We start from the raw sequence: 21,994 nt of genomic DNA, 5'->3' as shown, positions 1-21,994 counted from the left end.
TCTGCGCGGCACTTCCCCGCGCAGCCACCCACTCTGCGCAGGCGCTGCCTCTTCCCGTTCCCTAGAGGAGCTGCGGGGGTGGGGGGAGGGGAGCTGCTGGGGGGGCTGCTGCGGTTCCGGGTCCTCACTGCCCCGCCCGGAGCTGACCCCCGCCCCGTGGCCCCCGCCCACTTACTATGACGTCTCCCCCGCGGAGGACCTGCCGCCGGGGCTGCACCAGCAGCGCGTCGCACAGGTAGATGAGGTCGCACACGCCGTCGGCCGCCAGCCAGTAGTGCGCGCTGCGCGGGGTCTGCCACGGGAAGGCCAGGCGCGCGGGGAGCAGCCCGCAGTTCCAGCCGCAGGCGGCGGCCACCAGCAGCAGCCACAGCAGGGAGCGCCGGCCTGGAGGAGCCGCCGCGTGACCGAGGCCGCTCAGCCCGCAGAGCTGGGGGGCCCGGAGGGGCACGTGCTCCGCGCGCGCAGCGCTCCCCCCCCCCCCCCCCCCCCCGCCTCCGGCTTTCCCGGGGGCTGGGACCCTATCGGCTCTTCCCAGGTGGGACGGAGCGTGGAGAAGGGCCCCCCGGGCGGTGCCCACAGGACGGTGCCCTGAGTCAGGAAGGGGCGCCCAGGGCCGCCACGTGCCCTCACCGTCCCCTCAGCCCAGAGGGCCTGTGGAGGGACTGGCTCCACGTCCTGCTCCCCAGCCGGAGCCACGAGCCCAGGACACCTGCGCAGGACGGCGGGCAGGGCCGTCAGCGCTCCTGTGGCGGGCCGTGCTGCCTTTCAGGTGGGCAGGGGCAGAGCCACCTGGCGGGCCCGGGGCTCCCGCTGGGACGGTCCTGGGGGGAGACGCACCTGTGCAGGAGTCGATGCTGCTGGGGAGCCGGACTCGCTCCTGCGGCGTGGGGCCGCGAGGGTCCTGCGCGCACCGCACAGCTGTGGGCTGGGCTTCGTAGGGAGAAAAGGCGAAGTGTTAGGAGGTTACCTTAACTTCCTGAGCAGAGAGCTTGGCGTTCTTGAAGTCAGAACATTCCAGAACCTCCCCTTCCCAATACAGGTCGAGGAGGCAGTGTATGACATTTACAATGGTGACTTTCATGAAGAATCCAGGTACTGAAAACACTGGAATTTAGAAATGAACAGCAGGTTTCAAGCTCATGAACGGATTGCCCCGGAGCCGTCCCAGGTGGGATACAGTGGGGCCTTGACTTACAAGTGTCCCGACTAATGAGTTTTTCGAGATACGAGCCGTCTCTCGGCCGATTTTTTGCTTTGAGTTGCAACCTAAAATTCGGGTTACGAGCCAGCTTCAGATACCCCACCGCTAGTTGGCGCAGCGAACATCACAGTGAACGCCACAACATCAGCCCAGCATCACATGTCTCACTCGTTCACTTTTTGATTTGACATAGGAGTAATTTGAGTTACGAGCTCCGTCACGGAATGAATTAAACTTGTAAGTCAAGGCCCCACTGTATTTAGAACACACGCGTGGTTGGTTCTCTTATGTTTTGGAGCGTAAATAGGCAGAGCTTGGATTAAACAGAAAAGGAACATCACGAATGCACGCCATCCCTCAGGTGTTCGTTCCGGCTTCCCCAGTCCCGCACGTGTCCTTCAAGTGATGGACAAAGTTCAAAATATCCCTTTCTGCACATTTACCAAATTCCAGTGACGCTGTATGCTAGCCTCTTCCCTTTAAGAATCTATGATACGATGCAACCTTCCAGCACAGAACTGTGGGGAACCTGGCTCCGTCCTGGGAGTTAACAATCTGACTGATTTAACCGCCTCCGCACAACCACTCTCTCCTGGTCCTCTGCACGCACAGACCTGGCACCGAGGTGTGGGCAGGGTGTGCGGTGGGCATGGCGTGCGGTCGGCGTGGCGCTCTCCTTGATTGCTTCCCGGAGTGTCCGCAGGCACATTTCTGGAATCATTAGGGAGGCTGACCGTGGTACCGGGATTACGGGATCAGTTTGTTGACGGCCTGCTGGGTGTGTGCTCAGTTTCTGACATGACGGTGTTCTCTGAGCATTTACAGTTAACACTTGCTACAGCGAGGCTGTTGCCTGCGCGTCTACGGGGCGAGGACACTGGTCTGGGCTGGAGGGTTCCTCCCGGCGGCCTGCAGGGCTGGGCGGCAGCTACATGTCCCGCCGCAAGTCTCCGTTGGCGAAGGACCCCAGCTCCATCCTCCTCAGGTAAGTCCTCTGTGTGACCCACAGGTTACAGCTGGCCCCGGTAACCCTCTCATTAGCGCACCCTCATCGGCTCAGCTCCTGGTCTGTCTCCTGCCTGCTCTCACCTCCCTGGGCCACCCTGGAGGTCAACTATTGGAACCTAAGTCATTGCGGGTCTGCTTTCGGAGGGACCCAGACTAAGACACTTGCACCACGCGCGTCCCCCATGACCTCCTCCCAGCGCCTGAGGACCAGGGCTTACCGGTTGGGGGGCTGGCCTCGGAGGACAGGCCTCCCTCTGCCAGCCGCCTCCCGCAGAGGGCGGTCCGGAGCCGCAGCCTTCTCACCAGTCCTCGCAGCTGGGCTGCCGGGCACTCACTTACAGGAGGGGCTCCAGGTGGTTTGCTTTTTGGACTAAATGAGGGAAAAACAGCGACAGAGAAGGGTTCATGAGAAGATCTGTACAGGGACCGGTTGGCGTCGTCTCCCCTTCCTGTGTGCCCAATCTGTAACTGAACAGAAGGACTGGAAAACCCAAGCACGAAGCTCATGGAGACAGGGCAGGTGCAAACAGATGCCCGGTGGGAAAGGAGAAACAGCAGGTGCCATTCCTGCCCACACTGCGCCTCCAGGCAGCGAGGCCGCCTGGACCCTGTGGCTGCAAGAGGAGCTTCGGCTGGCCTGCGGGCAGGGTCCTAGGGCGGTGTGGTGAACAGTCCTGCATAGCACCGGCCGATGCATATGGTGGGGCTCACAAGGGGAAACCAGCCGTGTGCAGGGCTCAGCCCACTGGAAGCTAAAGGGTTATAACCAGGCAGCCTCCTCTAGCAGCAGTTTCTCCAGCTGCCGGCGGAGCAGGCAGGCAGAGGTTTGGGCGCCAGGGGGGTCTTCCTTGCGAGATCCTGCCTGCCTGGCTCTGAGGAGGAAAGGGCCTCATAAACTCCGCTGAGGACCCGTCCTACAACCACAGGCACCGCCTCCTGCCAATAACTGGGATGAGCCTGCAAGTAGATTGTTCTCGTGCCTCCAGGTAAGAGCCAGCTGGCCCTGGCTGACACCCTGGTTTCAGTTGTGAGACCTTCGGCAAGAACCCGGCCAGCCCACCAGCCTTCCGACCTATGGAGCTGTGAGCTATTAAATGGGTGCTGTTTTAAGTCACTAAGTCTGTGATAACTTGTGCTTTAATGAACGTCCTTCTAAAAAAAAGCAGACACACAGGCCAGTACAGGGTACAAGGTGTAAGCGAGTGATTGCCTAAGGATCTGACTTTCCGCACAGGCTTCGTCTCACTCTCCACCTTCCTTCCAAGGTCTGACCTGGGCCTCCCGGGCCCGCACAGCCTCCATCACTCTCACTCCCTCACACCCACACCTGCCCGCTCCATCTACTTCCAGCTGGAACTCCTGGGGCTCACGTGGAACCGGGGAACCTGAGGACCCTATTTAAAGAGAAGCCTAGTGTAACCCCCGGACCCTCTCCAGGCCAGGCCCACAAACACAGCATCTCCAAAACGGCTGCGGATTCCCAGGCCAGCGGTCTTTCTCTCTTCCCTTCAGCTTTTCACAGTATAATTGTATCTCTTTCAAATGTCACAAGTCCTGTGACAAGATTCTTCAACTGTGCCCACTAAGACCTTTTGGGTTCTTCTCTAGAATGGCGGAAACGAAGGTGGTGGGAGGAGACCCGATATGCCTTAAAGGGGATGGAAATAGGGCATTAGGTCCACAAAACCCGAAAAACCCTTCTTCCTTATGATTAAGAAGTGTTGTTATAGATACCACTTCACAGATTTCTTTTTAAAACCTAAGTTTACCTATATGTTGATTCCCCCATCAGACATTGTTGAGTCTCTATGTATTAGAAACAAAGATGAGTTAGCCAGAGTCCCGGGTCGATGCTCACAGCTTCACGGGAGGCAGGGATGTGAGTAAGTACGCAACTAACAATCAACCGTAAAGACACGCACACACGGAACTCGGCCTGGGGTGCGGGAGGGCTGCACAGAGAGCGTCTCAGTCTGAGAGGCTTAGCAGGGCGTCCACGGAGAAATGGAAGGAGGCTTTCTGGGTTGTGAGGACAACGTGCTCCAAGGTGGACAGGACATTCGAAGTGACGGGAACTGTGCGCCGGGGGCTGGGTGGTGAGGTGGGGAGGGGCCAGGTTCTGATGGCTGCTGTCACCTGCATCGGCCCGCAGGCTGAAGGGAGCCACGCAGAGTGCAGCGCAGGTGGGTGCTTTGGAGAAGAGGAGCGGTGAGCATGCAGGAGGTGAGATTAGAGCTGATGAGGGAAAAAGAGAATAAAGAGCTATTTACAGGCAGAAATCAAAGGATCAGAACTTTCTGGATTTTTGGATGACTCCGAAGAAGGAGTTGAGAAGAACACCCAGGTTTCTATTGTGAGAGACCACATTCCCGGAGATGAAATTACTCTGCACAGGGATTCAGAAAGGAGCTGTTGGTTTGCAGTGGTGACAGGTGGGTGGAAAAGGTGAGTGTCTGTGTGTGGGACCTCGCCTGTGACACCCATGAGGCCTGCGAAACACAGTTCTGGCGACATGAGCTTGGTGTCAGCGGTGATCGTGGGATGTTTGCAGCCCTGTACGTAGGTGACAGCATCACAGACTGAAGTTCTCAAGGTCAAGCTCAGAGCTTATTTAGCCTCCACAATACCTCAGGCAGTCAGGTTTTGAATAAATGCTTATTGACTAAATAAACCATTACGTCTACACTTTTGTTTGACCTTAGTTGATGTGCCTCAATGCACTGAAAAAGTCTATAAAGAGTGAAGTTGAGGGTTGTTGGATCATTAACCATAAAGCCAGATATTCAAACTGTCAAAATGTCTAACTGAAGCCTAAGACCCAGGAATGCTTTCCTTTCGCTGACACATCTAAAAGCCCTCATTGACCGTGTAATTGCCCTTAATCATCATCCAGTTTGCACTGTGCAAACCTGCCTCAAGGCCAAATGCTGCAAATTGAGGAAGAAACTGTGCAGCTCAATTCCAACTACTGCACCTCGTTCTTTTTGGGTTAGCTGAGCATTGGTGGGTCAGTCGTTATCTTTTCCTTTTCTCCAGTTTCTTTCCTACAGTAATCTTTTCCCATCTTCTACATACACACAGAAGCTAGGGATGTAGTTTTCTTTAGGTAATTTTGTGGTTGAACAAAAAAAGACAGAGTTGAAGAAACATATATCCCATGAGATAAAAAATCAAATGAGGATAAAAGAGGAAACCAATGAGTATATATGCCTCATATAACTATGCTTCATTTGAGCTGTATTTGGCATTTCCTATTCACATTATTATAAAATAATTATTCCTCATAATTCCTGGTGAAAGATTCAGTAAATGATAAACATTTTACCAATTTTGATAAACAGAAGGAAAGTCTTATTGAGTTCTCTTCCTGAGATGGATGAGGGGGTAGAAGTTTGCTTCTCCGGGTGCTGTGGGACTGTGTACCCGAATGCTGCACCATTTTGTTAACCAGTGACACCCCAATACCTCCAGTAAAAAGGCAACAGAAGAGACTCGAAACGTAACTGTTTAAGCCTTACTTATAGTCTCTGTGTTAAGAACAAAAGTGCAAATGTAAACATCTCTAATACAAAAAAGAAAAAAAGTGTTTGTTTATGTACCAATGGGAAAGTAAAGGACAATTGTTAGACTAATACTTATTGCTTTTTTGATAAGGGTCCAGAGAAAACTCATTTTTAAAAAGTTGGTGGTAAAGAATAGGATCACAGCAGCGTTCCTCATTTCTTTAAGTCCATTCAGGGCTTCAGGCGGGAAGAAAGCCATGGACTTGGCCAGTATTGGGCAGGGCTGGGAAGCGGTATACGCGGGCACTGTGGCAGAGACGCCACGTGGGTGGCCGGTGGCTCCTCGGTCCCGGGAGAAACGCCCTGTGGAGGACACGCCGTGGTCTGTGGGTATGACTCGAATGCCCCTGTTAAGAAGTGCACATGTGAGACATGAGTCTTGAAAGTGCTTAGGAACTCATACAACTTAACAAAAGGAAGATAAACAATCCAATCAAAAAATGGGCAAAGGACCTAAATAGACACTTTTTAAAAGAGGGCATTCAGAAAGCCAAGAGACATATGAAAAAATGCTCAAAGTCACTAATCATCCAAGAAATGCAAATCAAAACCACAATGAGGCACCATCTCACACCTGTCAGAATGGCCATCATCAACAAATCCACAAATGACAAGTGCTGGAGAGGACGTGGAGAAAAAGGAACACTCATGCACTGCTGGTGGGAATGCAGACTGGTGCAGCCACTGTGGAAGACAGTATGGCGGTTCCTCAAAAAACTAAAAATGGAACTCCCATTTGACCCCGTGACCCCACTTCTAGGACTATATCCCAAGAAACCAGAAACACCAATCAGAAAGGATATATGCACCCCTATGTTCATAGCGCAATTCACCATAGCTAAGATCTGGAAACAGCCTAAGTGCCCATCAGTAGATGAATGGATTAGAAAACTGTGGTACATCTACACAATGGAATACTATGCTGCTGTAAAAAAGAAGGAACTCTTACCATTTGCAACAGCATGGATGAAACTGGAGAGCATTATGCTATGTGAAATAAGCCAGTCAATGAAGGAAAAATACCACATGATCTCACTCATTTATGGATAATAAAGACCATTATAAACTTATGAACAAAAATAGATACAGAGGCAGAGCAACCTCAAACAGACTGTCAAACTACAGCAGGAAGGCCGGGGAGGGTTGGGGGCAGGAAAGGGGGTGGGGTAAGAGACCAACCGAAGGATTTGTATGCATGCATATAAGCATAACCAATGGACATAAGACACTGGGGGGTATGGGAGGCCAGGGGATTGTCAAGGGTGGGAAAAAAAGGGAGACATATGTAATACTCTGTGTAACACTTTAAGCAATAAAACAATTAAAAAAATCCAGAATGTGGATTACTCTACAGAAAAAAAATAAAAAAAAAAATAAAAAAAATAAAAAGAAAGTGCTTCTTTGGATGCTCTCTGAGTTTGTCAGGAAAGTGTCCTGTCACCCGCCACACGTCTCCACTGGTGTCAGGCTGTGCGTTAGCACCACCCAGAGGGATGGCGGTTCTGATGGGGTGGAGGGGGGAGCGGTGGCCAGGGGCGAGCTCACATGGAGGGACGGCATTTGAGTAGAAGCGTGAAGGTGAAGGGCGCTGGATCCGTGGAGAGAGGAGACTGAGGCCAGGACGCAGCCCGAGCCCAGGCGTGTCGGTGGCCGCTGAGGGCGCAACATTGCTTCAGGAGCCCACTCACCCAGAATGAATGGCCAGTGGCGCCAGTGGGCCCAGCGGGTCTTGAGGCAGAGGAGGGCATTGCGAGCTGTGCTGCTGGCAAATAACTGAAGGAAGAAGGAAGATGATAAGTCATGACGAGGAGGAAGCGTGACTGAGAGGAGAGAGCATGTGTGGCTCACACCACAGCAGGAAGGGGCAGGCGTGGTCCGGGCTCCACCCGACCGAGTCCTGCCAATGTCTGTGTTCACCTGGACGCTCAGAACGTGACCTCCAGGCCTTCCCTGATGTCACTGGTGAACTAAGGTGAGGTCGCTCTGGAGCAGGCCGGCCCTTAATCTAATGACTGTGCCCGATAAGGAGGCAGGTGAAGACCCGGACAGACCCTGAGAGGCCCGGCGGCAACGGAGGCCGAGGCTGGAGGGAAGCGGCCACATGCCCAGGACGCTGGCCGCCACAGCAGCGGAGAGGGCTGGACAGACTCCCCCTCAGGCCTCAGGAGGACCAACCGGCCGGCACCTTGTTCTCAGGCTTCCGGCCCCCAGCACCCTGAGAGGATACGTTTCTGTCATGTTAAGCCACTCGGTTTGTGGTATTTTGTATGGCGGCCCCCGGAAACAGCAGAGTGAGCGAAGTGGGTAACTGGTACCACACCAGCACCTGGGAGGGAGGCCTGCGTTGTCAGCCACATGCACACGCATCCACCTTAGCACATGTTAAATGAGGTGTGAAGGAAAAATCAAGGTGTGTTTCAATGTCCATGGTGAGAGGCAGCTGAGATCTGGGAGTGGCAGTTGGCAGGGAGGACGGAAGGCCAGGTGCTGGGGTGGGACTGGCCTGTCGGAGGAGACGGGCCCACAGTGGGTCAGGTCCTGGGAAGAGCCTGCCCGGAACAAGAAAAGACGGAATGTCACACCTCGGGATCTGACATGGAAGGGGCAGCATAAGAGAACAATTAGATCCGTGAGAGGAAGTGCCACCAGCCAAGAAGCCCGGTCCGCGGGAGGAGGTCACGCAAGCGAGCAGGAGGGCTGGACAGCGACTCCCATGCAGCAAGCAGGACTTCAGACCTTCGAGCAAACTGGCTGCAGAAACATGCAAGATCATAGCCTTTTGTCATTTTCTCCCCATTGTCTTAGTAAGTATTTTGTAAAAAATTACATAGAATTAAATTCATTTTTCAATGACTTAACTCATTAAAAAATTCTAGTTGATCAAAGTCCTTTAATACCTGCTACTTCTGTCTTTTTGGATGAGAGACAGGAGTCAGGCAAAGAATATCACCTTCCACTCTGAGGCTTGGGGGGAAGACAGGAGCAGGTCTTTCCCTTCTATTATGTTTTTACAAAAATTAATGATAAATTTGGACAATTGTCCTCAAAAGTTAAATTTGAAGGAAAGTCTGCTTTGAAAAAGTGAATATTTTTGTAGGAGTAATTTCTGGTAAAGAATACTGAAAATCGCTACAAAATTCTGATTTTCACCACTGTATGTGCTGGCCCACCATATGAGCTACGGCCCTGCAGGCAGCTGGTCTGGCAGAGAGAGCCCAGCCCTCACCCCACGGCCTTCGCACACACACCCGGGAGGCTGGGCAGGCGCTGAGCTATTTGCCATGTTTCCCCAGTGCACAGGGCTCTGTGCACACAGCAGCGTGTACACAGGGTGATGTACACGTGGATGCTACCAGGCACAGGCTCCCAACCTAAATGCCCTGGTCCATCCAGAGCACGCGGCCATGCACTCACGCCCCGCAGTGCTCGTGGCCCCCAGCAGTCTACTCCAGGCCCCTCCTCCTGTGAATCTGTAACTGTGTTCATCTGTATCGCTTGTGAATCACATCCTAATGGCCCGTAAATGTAATGGTGCCCAACATTAAAAGTTTAACAACCATTTTAAGACTGAAATAACAAAAAAGCTATAAAAATATTATAACATCCTATCTAATAAAGCAGGAATACGCAAATTGACCATCACTCAGTCACAAGCATGGCGGTGCTGATAGCCACAAGATGGCGGCACATTCTTTGACTTGCAGGCTGCCACTACATGGGAAAAATGGCAAAAGCATAGCTGTTACTTACTGTACTCTCAGAAAATGCCTGAAATCGTTAAGGAAGTTAAGCTGCTTATTGAAATGAAGTGTATTAGATGGTGACTATTTTGTGTTTATACTGGTATTCATATTTGTTCTCTTTACTCTTGGGTTAAGATTTGGGAAGGGCTGCTATTCTTATGTGTGTTGGTGTGTATGTTAATGTGTGTGCATATATGCATACACATGGGTCTTACAGATGTAAATTTCTAATCTACTAGAGGCCCAATGTACGAAAGTCCCCTCAGCCCCACCAGGAAAGCGGCAGACAGGCGGTGCAGCCGGACCCGTCCCCAGGAGTCCTCCAGTCCTTTTAGTCCCACCGGCAGCATGCCAGCAAGCAGTCCCCGCAGAGAGCAGACAGCAGGGCCTGCTTGTGGGTCGCCATGGCGTTGAGCAGGGTGGCCTTGCAGCGAGCAGAGAACCATGGGGAGCAGGCCTAAGCCGTCAGCAGGATATCCCCTGAGGGCTCCCGGATTGGAGAGGGTGCAGGTTGGGCTGAGGGGACGCCACCCCGCCGGGAATAAATTTCATGCACCGGGCCCCTAGTAGATTATAAATTTACATCTGCAAGACCCATGTGTATGCACATGTGGGGGTTCTGAGGTGGCCTCGAGTGTCTCATTCATTCATTCTGGCTGCACGTGCCTCTGTATGCAGAAAGAGGGCCTGTGCCACATTCACTCTGAAGGTCTTTTAGTTATTTTTCCTCTCTTTCGTCTTACACATGCCCTCGCATCTGTTCCTACTTATTACCTTTTCCTAATAGACTGCTGTTTTCTTTATCAAAAAAGTCTGTACTAGGATGTGCTGTGGACTGAATTGTGTCGCTCCAAATTCCTGTGTTGATGCCATAACCATGTGAGTGCAATTGGAGACAGGTCACTTAGGAAGGTGAGTGAGTTAAATGGGGTCCTGAGGGTGAAGCCCTAATCCGGCAGGCTGCTGTCCTTGTCAGAGGAGGATCCCCAGAGAGGGCTCTCCCCTCCCCCTCCGTCCCTCCCTCCCTCCGTCCCTCCGTCCCTCCCTCCCACTTCTTCCCCCTCCTTCCTCCTCCCTCCCCCTCCCTTCATCCTTCCCTCCCTCCCCCTCCCTTACTCCTTCCCTCGCTCTCTCTCCCTCCCCCTGTCCTCCACTCTCTGCAGGCACAGGAGAAAGGCCAGGAGAGGCCACAGCAAGAAGCAGCCACTGTGAGCCAGGAAGAGAGCTCTTGGATCTGGACTCCAGCCTCCAGAACTGTGAGAAGTAAATTTCTGCTGTTTAAGCTCCAGTGTGCAGGCATGTTCTGGCCCCCTGAGCAGACGATTATGGAATGCTTGCATGTCTAGCAAAAACCAGTAAAGCTGTTTTATGAAGCAGATGAACAACTGGATCAAGATAATAAGCTGAATGCCATAAATCTCTCAAAATGACAGAGAGGGGATTAAAAAATCGACAGTACTGGAAAACAGGAAATTGCTGGCTGGAAAGCAGGACATCGGAGACGTTTCTTAAAGACAGAGGCATGTGGGTTCCTGCTCACTCATCTATGTCTCACCCACCGAGTTGAGCTTAGGGCAGTGCTGCCCTTGTTTCCAATGAAGAAAACCACAGCCCAGAACACTCGCAGGGGATGTCTGCTGCCAAGAGAGAGGGCCCAGGGGGTGTTCAGTCCTTGGAGGGCATGGGTTCAAGGCCATCAGGGCATCGTCAACCCTTCGGATGATGACATGGGAACCACCTTGGGAGTCCTGAGACATCCTGAATGATGTCTTCGTTCTCCCCAAACCTGCTGGGAGTGGAGAATGTAGAGTCGGAAGGAGGAGGCTGCCTCCCAGGTGGAGGCAGAGTCCGAGGGATAGGGCTCCACTCAGACACGCTGAGCTTCCTGCTCCTCCCAGCAGGTTCTTCCTCGTGGAACAGAATGTGCCTGCGCTGCCTTCCCATAGGGAGGGGTGAGATGTGGGCTGGAGGGGGCTCAGCCAGATGACCTGCCCTCCTGCGGGCAGCCAAGGCCACACTGTCCCCAGGGAATGAAAGTAAAGCTGTGAGTGACTAACCATGGTTCCGCTTTGTATCATCACCTTGTGCGGATAGTTCTGAACTCTGACCCCTACAGCCCAAATCTGTCCCTGATAGGCCTCCCCTCCCCTCTGACCTACACACAGACGCCCCTCCCGCCTGACCTACACGCAGACCCCCTCCCGTCTGACCTACACGCAGACCCCCTCCTGTCTGACCTACACACAGACCCCCCCCTCCCATCTGACCTACACACAGACCCCCCTCCCCCCTGACCTACACGCAGACCCCCTCCCCCCTGACCTACACGCAGACCCCCTCCCGTCTGACCTACACGCAGACCCTCTCCCGTCTGACCTACACGCAGACCCCCTCCCCCCTGACCTACACGCAGACCCCCTCCCGTCTGACCTACACGCAGACCCCCTCCCGTCTGACCTACACGCAGACCCTCTCCCGTCTGACCTACACGCAGACCCCCTCCCGTCTGACCTACACGCAGACCCCCTCCCCCCTGACCTACACGCAGACCCCCCTCCCGTCTGACCTACACACAGACCCCTCTCCCCTGACCTACACGCAGAACCCCCTCCCGCCCGCTCCGTGCACCACTGGCCTAATGAGGTTGTGGGGATCCCAAGCACAAAGGTAGAGGGTAAGGATCACCAAACAGCTGGGCACGTCACCACTCCCGACACACTCAGGGGAGAACTGCTCGTGGGAAGGGATCCTGGGCAGGTAGATGGGCGAAAGCCTCGGGAGGCAGGCCGGGCCGGGCCAGGACTGGGTGGTGGTGTGCTGCGTGCTCACTGGGCTAGCAGCTTCCTGGTCCCTGGGCTGTGGATGAGAAGTGGGCAGTGGGCGGCGGTGTGAGGGAGGAGCGAGGACTGTCACTCCTCGCAGAGACCCGCAGCTGAGTGCAGCCTCGGAGCCGAGGCCTGAGGTGGAAGGAGAGGCCGAGGATCGGAGGGCGGCTGTGCCAGGGGCCAGTGCAGACGGGTGAGCAGGGCTCCGGTTGTGGAGAGAGGCGACCGTGGGAAGGGGGAACCAAGACTGTGAGTTGGTGAAGCAAAACCATGTGAGTCGGGCGCCGGGAGCAGAGTGGGCGCAGGAGAGCCGGGCCGCTGAGCCAGGCCCAGCTCCTTGAGCCCCAGGACGGAGCGGGCCTGCAGCTGGTGTGTGTGTGACCGCAGCCAGGGCATCCAGGCCGCCCACCTAGGACCCAGAGGGCGGGGGTGCAGGGTGCAGGGGCTCAGCAAGGCAGTGGCAGGCGGCACCACGAGCGCTCTGTTCTCTGGAAGCGCAGACACCCCTACTCTCCGGCGCCCAGCCCCGCTCTCCCTTCTGTGTCAGTGGCACAGGAAAGCGGAGACGCCATGCAGGGCGGCTGGAATAAGGGACTCTGAGTGTCACGTTCATGCTGCTGCTCTTCCTCCTAAATGTGTAAGGCAGCGAGGTGACCTGCAGCACCAAAGAGCCAGCCAACAGGTACAGACGCGGCGGGGCCAGTGGACACACGGTGAGGGCTCCTCACCTGTGGGCGCTGCAGGAAGGATGAGCGCTGTCAGGGCAGATTAGCAAAGAGCAAGACTCCCTGAGAGCAGCTGCCAGCAACCCCGGGCGTGGGTCCGGGAGAGGTCCCCGCTGTCCTCTGGCTCGGGATCAGCGCTTCTCGGTGTGGAGGCCTCTCTGTGGTCCCTGTCCCACTGGGTCACCACCACTGTCCTCGCTGCTGCCCCCCCCCCCCCACCTGTCTGGGGCCCAGGCCTCGGCACACGCACGCCACAGGAAAAGACACCCCTGCTCTTCGACTGAAGGCGCAGGAGCAGTTCAAGGAAGGAGGGAGAGCTCCTGCAGCAAGTGGTGCTGGGACAACAGGACATCCAGGCAGAAACAGGAACTTCCAACCTCACCCTTCACCCAGGAATTCCCTCCCTCTGGATCATCAACGTCAGCATAGAAAATGAAACCACAAGACTTTAAGAAAAGCTATAACAAAAGAAAAAGATCTGGCTCTGGGTCTAGAAGAAGAGTTCTTAAACTTGACACCATGAGAGAAGAAAGTGTAAGTTGCATCCAGTTTATATTAGAAATTTTCCGGGGAAAGAACCTGTGAGGATGGAAAGATAAAACAGGGAAATGTTTGCAAGCTACAGACCCAACAAAGGGCCTGTAAAAATGAGAACAGTTATCAAGTGAGCAAGACAGGGATGCGGCTACTGCAGATGAGCTCCCGCAGACAGACAGCATCGCTGGCGAATGGGGGACGCGGAGCAGAACCCCAGGGAGAGGCCACTCCACGCCCACCAGAGGGGCTAAATGCACAACTGACAACACCAAATGCTGGTGAGGACGCAGACACTGATCCTTGACGCGTTGCTGGTTGGAGTGTAAACTAGTGCCGTCGCTCTGAAAAGCAGTTTGGCAGTTTCTTATAAAACTAAACATGTAATGATCACATGACCCAATAATTGTACTCTTGGAATTTATCCCAGAGAAATAAAAATTTGTGTTCACACAAAACCTGAACACGGGTGTTGATAGCAGCTTTGTGTATAACCCCAGACTGGCAACCACTTGGACGAATGAATGTTCAACTACGGTGCAGCCGTGCAGGGATCCTGCTCAGGGGAAAAGGCAGAACCACGCCCAAGCCCTGCAGGAAGGGCCAGGTGATCATGCCGCTTGAAAGCCACCCTCCCAAGGTCAAATACTGACTCCATGTACGTGACGTTCTTGAAATGACAAACTGTCCAGATGGGGAACACACTAGTGACTGTTAGGGGCAGGCTGGGCGAGGGTGCGTGAGGGGCGGGGCAGGGAGGGGGATGTGTGTGGCTCTAAAAGGGCGACAGGAAGATCCTCGATGGAACGCTTTGTATTTTGACCTTACAGGTGATGAAATGACGTAAAGACATCCATGCGCGCTCACACAAACAAGCACACGTCAGCGTTAGCAACCAGTGGCGACATGGGTCTAGGTCTGGAAGATGTTCCCAGGGGGTAAAGGGTGGAGCTTCCTATATGATTTCTTACAACTGTATGTAGATCTGCGACGATCCCGAATTAGAAGTTAATAAGAGAAACGCCATCACTAACCTGATGGCAGGCCGCCTGCTTAGTCCCGTTCAGCCTCTTAGATGGAACCTTGGAGCACTGTAACCTGCTGCTCAGGGTGGCCTCGCTGCGAGGCCGTGGGCGTGGCGAGCCCGAGAGCTGCATGTCCATAGGCTCCGAAGGTCACTGTGAGCAACATGTTCAAGGAACAGCCTGCGAGCTGCAATCTGTCAGACCTTGGCTTACCACCTCCCCTCCTCCCGAGGGAGGGGCAGGGAGGCCTAGCTGTTGTTGAAGCTGGCTGTGTCCGATCAACACGGTTCTCACAAACACAGGACCTGGGCTTCCTTACCCTCTCCAGATGGCCTGCCGGAGGCGCAGCCTCACTGCAGGGGCAGGCGGGGAAGAGGCGAGCGGGCTGGCAGCTCCAGGGGAGGATGGGCATCAGAGCTGTCCTGGGTGGTCTGTGACAGGTGGGCACTTCGCCCTTAGAGGCCGCCCTGGTCCCTGGACCAGCGGAGAGCACGGCCCAGAGCAGAGCCGGCGGGCAGGGGCGGACGTGCTGCGCGCACCGCAGTGACTTGATCAGCTTTCTGTGTGCACGGTGAGCGGACACTTTTCGGGGGGAGAGGGGGTAACATGATAACTGGGGGAAACACTGTAATTGCAAGAGGAAAACGTGGAAAGCCCAGGGCACCGCATGCGCGAGAGCATACATTTGGAGGCTCCGCGAGGCAGGCCGCACTCCCGGCGAGCAGTCATCACGTGTTCCGGTTGGAATGTGCACATAGGGTGTTGCCTGGCACAGGCCCCTGACACTGAATATTCAGCCCAATGGCCCGCCTTCCGAAGGGCACACAGGGCAGAGGGCTGCCGGGCGCCGGCGCCGAGGCTCCCGGGGTGTCTGCAGCCAGGACAGACCTGGCGTGCACACCACAGGCTTCCAGGGACCCCGGGCTCGACCGTCATCGGACTTGCACGTGCAGCTTCATCCCCTTCGTGGCTGCGACAGAACCGGGACAGTGGCTCCCGCACCTGTGAAAGCACGTAGAGGGGTGGCGGCTCCGCTCTTCTCCATTCCCTCGGTGAGAAGAGGCACTGTCAGCAGAACGTGCTTTTAGCCTTTGGGAAACGTAAACTTGTGTTTAGCAATAACTCAGGGCATCGCAATGGGGGCAGCCTGGGGTGAATCAGGCGCTGCCAGGACACAGGGCACCAGGCCCCTAAACTTCCTCTAGCGATGAGGTGTGTATTGTCATAAAGGCTGTACGTGGAAGTTGGAAGCAAAAGAGCAACCACCATTGCTAGAGATAGGTATGTTGCTATTATGATCGGTAGATCTTCCCATCTGCCTGTATGCAGGGAAATCTCAAGTTTTGTGGGGCCGAAGACATAATTGATGGGGCTCTTTTAGAGAAAAAGGAGAGAAAATGATGAATTCTGATTTCCACACAGTCCTCAGCGAGGAGCCCTGCAGCCAGCTTTCCGAGCTGCCCGGGGAGCGCACGGCTGCAGGGGTTAGGGGTGTGTGCTCAGCAGCCGTCCAGCGGGACCGCTCCTCACTCAGCAGGACGGTTATAACAACAACAAGGGGAGTGTGATGATGAGGATGTGGAGAAACTGGAGGCCTCATACCTGTACATTATTGGGGGCACACGGGGGGCTCAGGGGCTGTGGAACCAGTTTGGCGGTTCCTCAAAAAGTTAACCCTAGAATTTTCACGACTCCACAGTTCTGCTCTTAGGAATACACCCCACTAGTGACACCCAGGCACATGTACCTGTATAACAGCCCAGAAGATAGAACCAAACATCCATCAATGGATAAATGAGGAAATATAGTATACACACATATATGGATTACTACTCAGCCTTAAAAAAGAATGAAGTACCGATACATGCCACAACATAGGTGAAAACACGCTAAGTGAAAGGAGCCAGACACAAAAGGTCATGTGGATGATTACATTTAGAGACAGAACGTCGGTCAGTGGGTGCCAGGCACTGATAGGAGGGGATGAGGGGGAACTTTGGTGGGTAAAGCATTTTGCTCTAAACCGATGGAAATGGTCTGTAAAAGACAGAGGTGGTTGACAGTATCGTGAATGTACAAAATGCTACTGAATTGTTCACTTCAAAATGGCTAACTTTATGCTTTATGATTCACTCAACTGATTAATTTAAAAACTTCACCATCTATTCATCCACTTGGTTAGTGACTGTTACAAATGCGGTAGCATTACAACATTACAGCCTACGTGTGAAGGCCCACGAGAAGTGCTCCGTGCTTAGGGAGCACCCTGAGGAAGGGAAGTCCCATCCTTGTTCAGTAGTGTAGTTGGCCGCCTAGGAGGGGAGGAGCTTCCCTTTAACGGACACAGCACCCTCCTCCACTAGGCAGGACCCTGAAGGAGGCCCTGGTGACCACAGGCTCCTGGAGCTGCCCAGCGGGGGAAGCAGAGGAGGCGGAGGAGGCGGCTGGAGGGCCTGTTCTTGACCAGGTCAGAGGGGAGGACCCGGCTCCCAGGGCCCAGCCCAGCTCCCTGTCAAGAGAGCCGCCTCTCTACCTCATTCAGGATGATGGTCACCATCTCTCTCTGAACTTTGTCAGGGGGAATAATTGTCTGCCACTCCACATATGGGCAGCTCTCATCACTGGGAAGATCTTTTTAGATTGATAGACATTATTATTATTATTACTCAAAAAGGTTGTATCTTTTAGGCAGTTTAGGTTTCCAGGAAAATGGAGTAGGAAGCACAGAGAGCTCCTCGCATGCACCCCACACGTCCCCGTTAGGTGTACAGGCATGAGTGTGGTCCCTCTGCTGCAGTGGATGAATGAGTGTTGGTTCATCATCACTAACACCCATAGTTTTCCTTAGGATAGACTCTGGTTGTACAGTTCTATGGGTTTGGGAAATGCGCACTGACATGAATCCACTGTTACAATATGCACAGACTAGTCTCACTCCCTAAAGGCCCCGTGCTCCACCTGTTCATGTCCCCGCCCCCAGTCCTGGCAACAACTATCATTTTGCTGTCTCCATTTTGCTGACATATGGTCGGAGCCCTGGAGTGTGGCCTCTCCCCTGGCTTCTTTCGGTCAGCAGTGTGCATTAAAGTCTTCCCACATCTTTCCGTGGCTCCCAGTCATTGTTTGGTCACTGAATAATACTCCCTTGTGTGAATGTACACCGTATATTTCCCTTTCGCCTACTGAAAGACATCTCGGTTGCTTCCAAATATCCTTTGAGAAGAAGCAATTTTTAAGAGGATTATTTCACTTAACTAATATAAACATCTGAAACCCTTTGCGCTATTTTAAAAAATCTGCTAGTGATGAACTCAGCTCAGTCTAAGGCGTTAGCACTCCATCTTGGAAATTATTAAAGTACCTGCCTGCCATCCTCAAATGCTAGGTACTCAGCACCATGCAATTGGCCATATGGAAACTTATCGCTAGAGAATTTCTGAGTATAAATATTTTCAGCGAGCTGTATTTAAATGGTAGCTACAGTAAAAATTCTGGATACTTTTCTTAGTGCAGGACATTTCTTTTATGTTTTCTATTTACAAAAGTTTCTCAGTTTTAACTAAGAAGGTTAAGATATTTAAATTCTGACTTTTCTCCTCCACCTCCAGTGCCTCCAGGCTATGGTATAAGTCCAAGCCAGCACCCCCAAAGTGTGTGTGTGTGGGGGGGTCGGGGAGCAAAGGGAAGGGGTCCTTCTGGATCTTTCCATGTCCTGATTACTAGACTCTGGGAAATTATCATGTTCCATATAATTTAAAATCTGAACAATACTGTAAATACCCAACCCCAGTTCATCAAAATCCCTGCCTCCTCAGCCCTGAAAGAATGCCATCTTTATACATTGATAACCAATGGAAATGAGCATTTTCTATTTTAATAGCCATGAGCTCCTAGCTACCCAAACCGGAAGTCATGCACGTAGTTCCTCCCCTCTCCTCCTTTAGACCCAGGCAGGCCTGGGCTGTAGACAATCCCTCTGGAGGCAGAAGGAAAGAGTATGGACTGGAACTTCAGCTCTTTAAGTCTAAAATGGCAAAAGATGTCAACATTGGCAATATTACAGAGCTGAGGAGGTTACGTTTCTTCGGTGTTGCAGTGGTTCCTGAAATACGTGTGGGGCTCTCACTAGCAATAACCCACGCTTCTTGTGAAAGCGGGTGCGGACGGCGCCTAGAGGCCTCCACTCCCACCCCTGAGCATCGCACCTCACGCCCGCAGGCGGCACCCGGCTTCAGGCAGGCGCTCTGGGGCTCCTTGAGGTGTTTCACAGGCGAGAGGCAGGGGGGTCCCAGTGCAGCCGGCAGCACCTGAAGCACAGCTTTGTACGGACAGCCACTGCCACGCCGTCTCATGGGAGACTGTCCAATTACAATTATTTTTTAACTATGAAAAATGAGTAGTCACTAATGAGGACTTGGAAACTACATAAAGATGAAGGAAGAGAACACAAATGAGTTTCGGGTGATTATTCAAATAACATCCTTATTAACATCTGGTGCATATTATTCAAGTCTGCGTTCTACATATGGGTTTGAAAACATATTTGAGATGAACATGTTGTAGTAGATTTCCTTGTAAACATTTTAATATATATACTACATAATACTTCCCCTCATCTTTTCTCAGATTATGACTATTTTTAAGACACTCTGAGGTGAACAGACGAAGCTGTGTGAGGCCAGAGGCAACTCTCACACCCTTTAAAATATATATATATATATATATATATATATATATATATATATATATATATAATTTGTTGATTTCAGAAAGGAAGGGAGAGGGAGAGAGAGATAGAAACATCAATGATGAGAGAGAATCATTGATCGGCTCCCTCCTGCACGCCTCCTACTGGGGATCGAGCCCACAGCCCAGGCATGTGCACTGACTGGAATCAAACCTGGGACCTTCAGTCTGCAAGCCGATGCTCTATCTACTGAGCCACACCAGCTAGGGCAACTCTCACACCCTTTGGTCACCATTGAGGCCTGAGAGGATCAGCTTCTGGAATCTTCCACTGGGAGGCAGGACCCACCATGGGCAATTCCTCTGAAGGCTCTTCTGCACTGTTCCATCATTGGCCATTTAAGAGGTGTGTCCATTTTTTATTAGTAAAGATGATGTTGCAGTATCACCTTTAACCATCAAGTTTTTCACACAGTTAAGGATATTTCCTTAGACTTGTTGAAAAAAAGAAGAAGAAACAGACCAACCTTGAAAATTCCCTGAGCAGACAAAACCAGTTTAGTCACATGAGCAAAGGTTAATTTAGCTTATTTTGCAAGACTAGCTTGACCTGGGTCATTTCTTGCTTATACATCTGCAAATCATAAGCAAAACTTGAACTGTTTCCCACGGTTGAGATGGGGGAACCACCGAGCCATTCCTATCATATAAGAAAGTTCGAATGCCATCCCCAGTCGGTGTGAAGAATAAGCAGTCACTGCCTTCTCTGTCTAAGCTGCTTTATAACAGCGCCCGGGCCTGACTCCAAGGTTGGGTTTGAGGGTTTCCTGTTTGCAAACTGTCCTTTCGGGAGTGTGTGCAGTAAGCGTGACTAATTATGACTTCAGTGATTATTGGTTTTACTTGTTATTGCTAAACTTATAGAATAAATTCTCAAGAATGGTCGCATTGACTGTTTGGAACTATTCCTAAGAATGCGATGCATGCCGCTTGTGTTTTTAAGGCCTACATCACATTTCAGAATGTCTACTCCAGTTTCCCTTCTCCAGCACTGGATATTCCTTTAAAAACTTCCCTGCTCACGTGGTAGGCTGGAAAATGGCATGTAGTTTTAGCATGTTTGGTTACTCTCAGTGAATGCTTTCACATTTACCTTTTTGTTTTCACTCGTTAATGGCCAGTTTTGAAGTCATATTCCTTTTATCTTTTTGTATGAGCTTTTCATGTATTTTATTTGTGCAAACATTTTCTTTGTTCATGTGTCCCTGCTTATGTTATTTTCAACACAGAGCTTTTATTCTGATATAGATGAATTATCCCCACTCCCCTCGTCATGTCTTCTAGCTCAGAACGTTCTCCATATAGTTAATAAAGATTTACTTTAATCTTCTCATAATTTCTGAAAGTTGATTTTGTTTTAAATCTCATCCATCTGAAATCTATTTGACTCCTTGTTCTGCAGTGAGGATCTAGATATTTAGCCTATTTTGCAAGACTAGCTTTTCTTCCAAATAACTCACCACCTAACATAATATTTGAGTAATCTTTGATATTCTTGTGATTTTTGATGTCATATTTATTTTTTTTAGTGTATTATTCTTTCTCTATTAATCAACTTCTTATTTCAAAAAGGCTAATTAATCCATCACATGTACCAAATTAGCATGTATTTCTTTGTTCATAGGTTTAGTACAGGGCCTCTCCTCCTCACAGGCCTGGTCAGAATGGAAAGTGTGTGGTATGGCGCTAGTAGAGACAGAGGCTGGTGGGGTGGGGAGGAGGAGAAGAAAATTAGTTTTGGTAATTTTCTTTCCCACAATAGGAATTCACTTTTCCAATCTTTTTCTTCCATCCCTTATTGTTCTCTTTTGGTCGCAACCCAGCTTTGTAATTTTTTTAGTCGGTGCCTGCATTACTCCTGGCGGGCGCCAGGGGGCAGTGTCAGCACGTGTGTGGCGCACGTCCAGGCTGCTCCAGGGCTACCGGTTCTTAGAGTCCCAGAGGGAACCCAGCTTTGGCTCAGCGTCCGCTGCAGGCAGGGGCCCGCGCCGGGCAGCCACTGCCCGCCAGGGGGCCGTGCAGCCACGGACAGCATGACCCTGTCCGTCCGTCCGTCCGTCCATCCATCCATCCATCCGTAGTGAATAGCTGCTGTGCTATAGCCAAGTGTTGGAGTTATGAGTGATTTTTACTTTTACAAAAGAAATATTTCTATTAATTTTTAGAGAATGAGAAAGGGCGAGGAAGAGGGAGAGCGCTTTTTTCTAGGCCAATTAAAACTCAGGTCCGAGGGCGTTTTCATTTCCATTGTTTTAGTTCTGTTCAGTCTGTTATTGATGTAGATGCCAAAGTCGTCCTTCGGGTAGGTGAGCATTAGGTCCCAGGGGGCAGAAACCTCAGCTGCGACTGCAGTGAAAGGCGCAGGGCCGCCCTCCCGGAAGCCTGTGGGGGATGGCACGTGCCACCGCAATGGCAAGGGGGCAGGCTTAAAACGGGGAGAGGATCTGGGGGCCCGAGGCAGCGTGTAAGCCCTTAGAAGCAGAAATCCCCCTGTGGGCGCAAGCAGAAAGGGCCTGGAGGAAAGATGTCCACCGCGAGTGCCGAGCCTGGACGCCAGACACACGGCAGGACGGTGCGCGGGCTCAGAGGAGCTGTGTCCTGGCATCTGGGCGCGAGGCTTCGTC

The 21,994-nt window shown here is 52.2% G+C and overlaps 1 protein-coding gene across 1 annotated transcript in view; it reads right to left on the bottom strand.

Moving 5' to 3' along the window:
• Positions 1-9,921, bottom strand: part of CNGB3 (cyclic nucleotide gated channel subunit beta 3) — a 67,182-nt gene extending 57,261 nt beyond the window's left edge. The window contains exons 1-4 of the mRNA XM_070392713.1: positions 9,857-9,921; positions 2,410-2,579; positions 838-930; positions 176-384 (exon numbers count right to left, since the gene is read on the bottom strand). Coding sequence (XP_070248814.1) covers positions 176-384; positions 838-930; positions 2,410-2,579; positions 9,857-9,921 — 537 coding nt within the window. The remainder of the gene's footprint in view (positions 1-175; positions 385-837; positions 931-2,409; positions 2,580-9,856) is intronic.
• Positions 9,922-21,994: the final 12,073 nt, after the last annotated feature.

Source organism: Myotis yumanensis, unplaced genomic scaffold, assembly GCF_028538775.1.
Source record: "Myotis yumanensis isolate MYYU_CA2020_CCGP unplaced genomic scaffold, mMyoYum1.0.hap1 SCAF_15, whole genome shotgun sequence".
NCBI classification, from domain to species: Eukaryota; Metazoa; Chordata; class Mammalia; order Chiroptera; family Vespertilionidae; genus Myotis; species Myotis yumanensis.
Note: the sequence above shows the minus strand (reverse complement) of the source record. Positions and strands in the feature narration are given on the sequence as shown.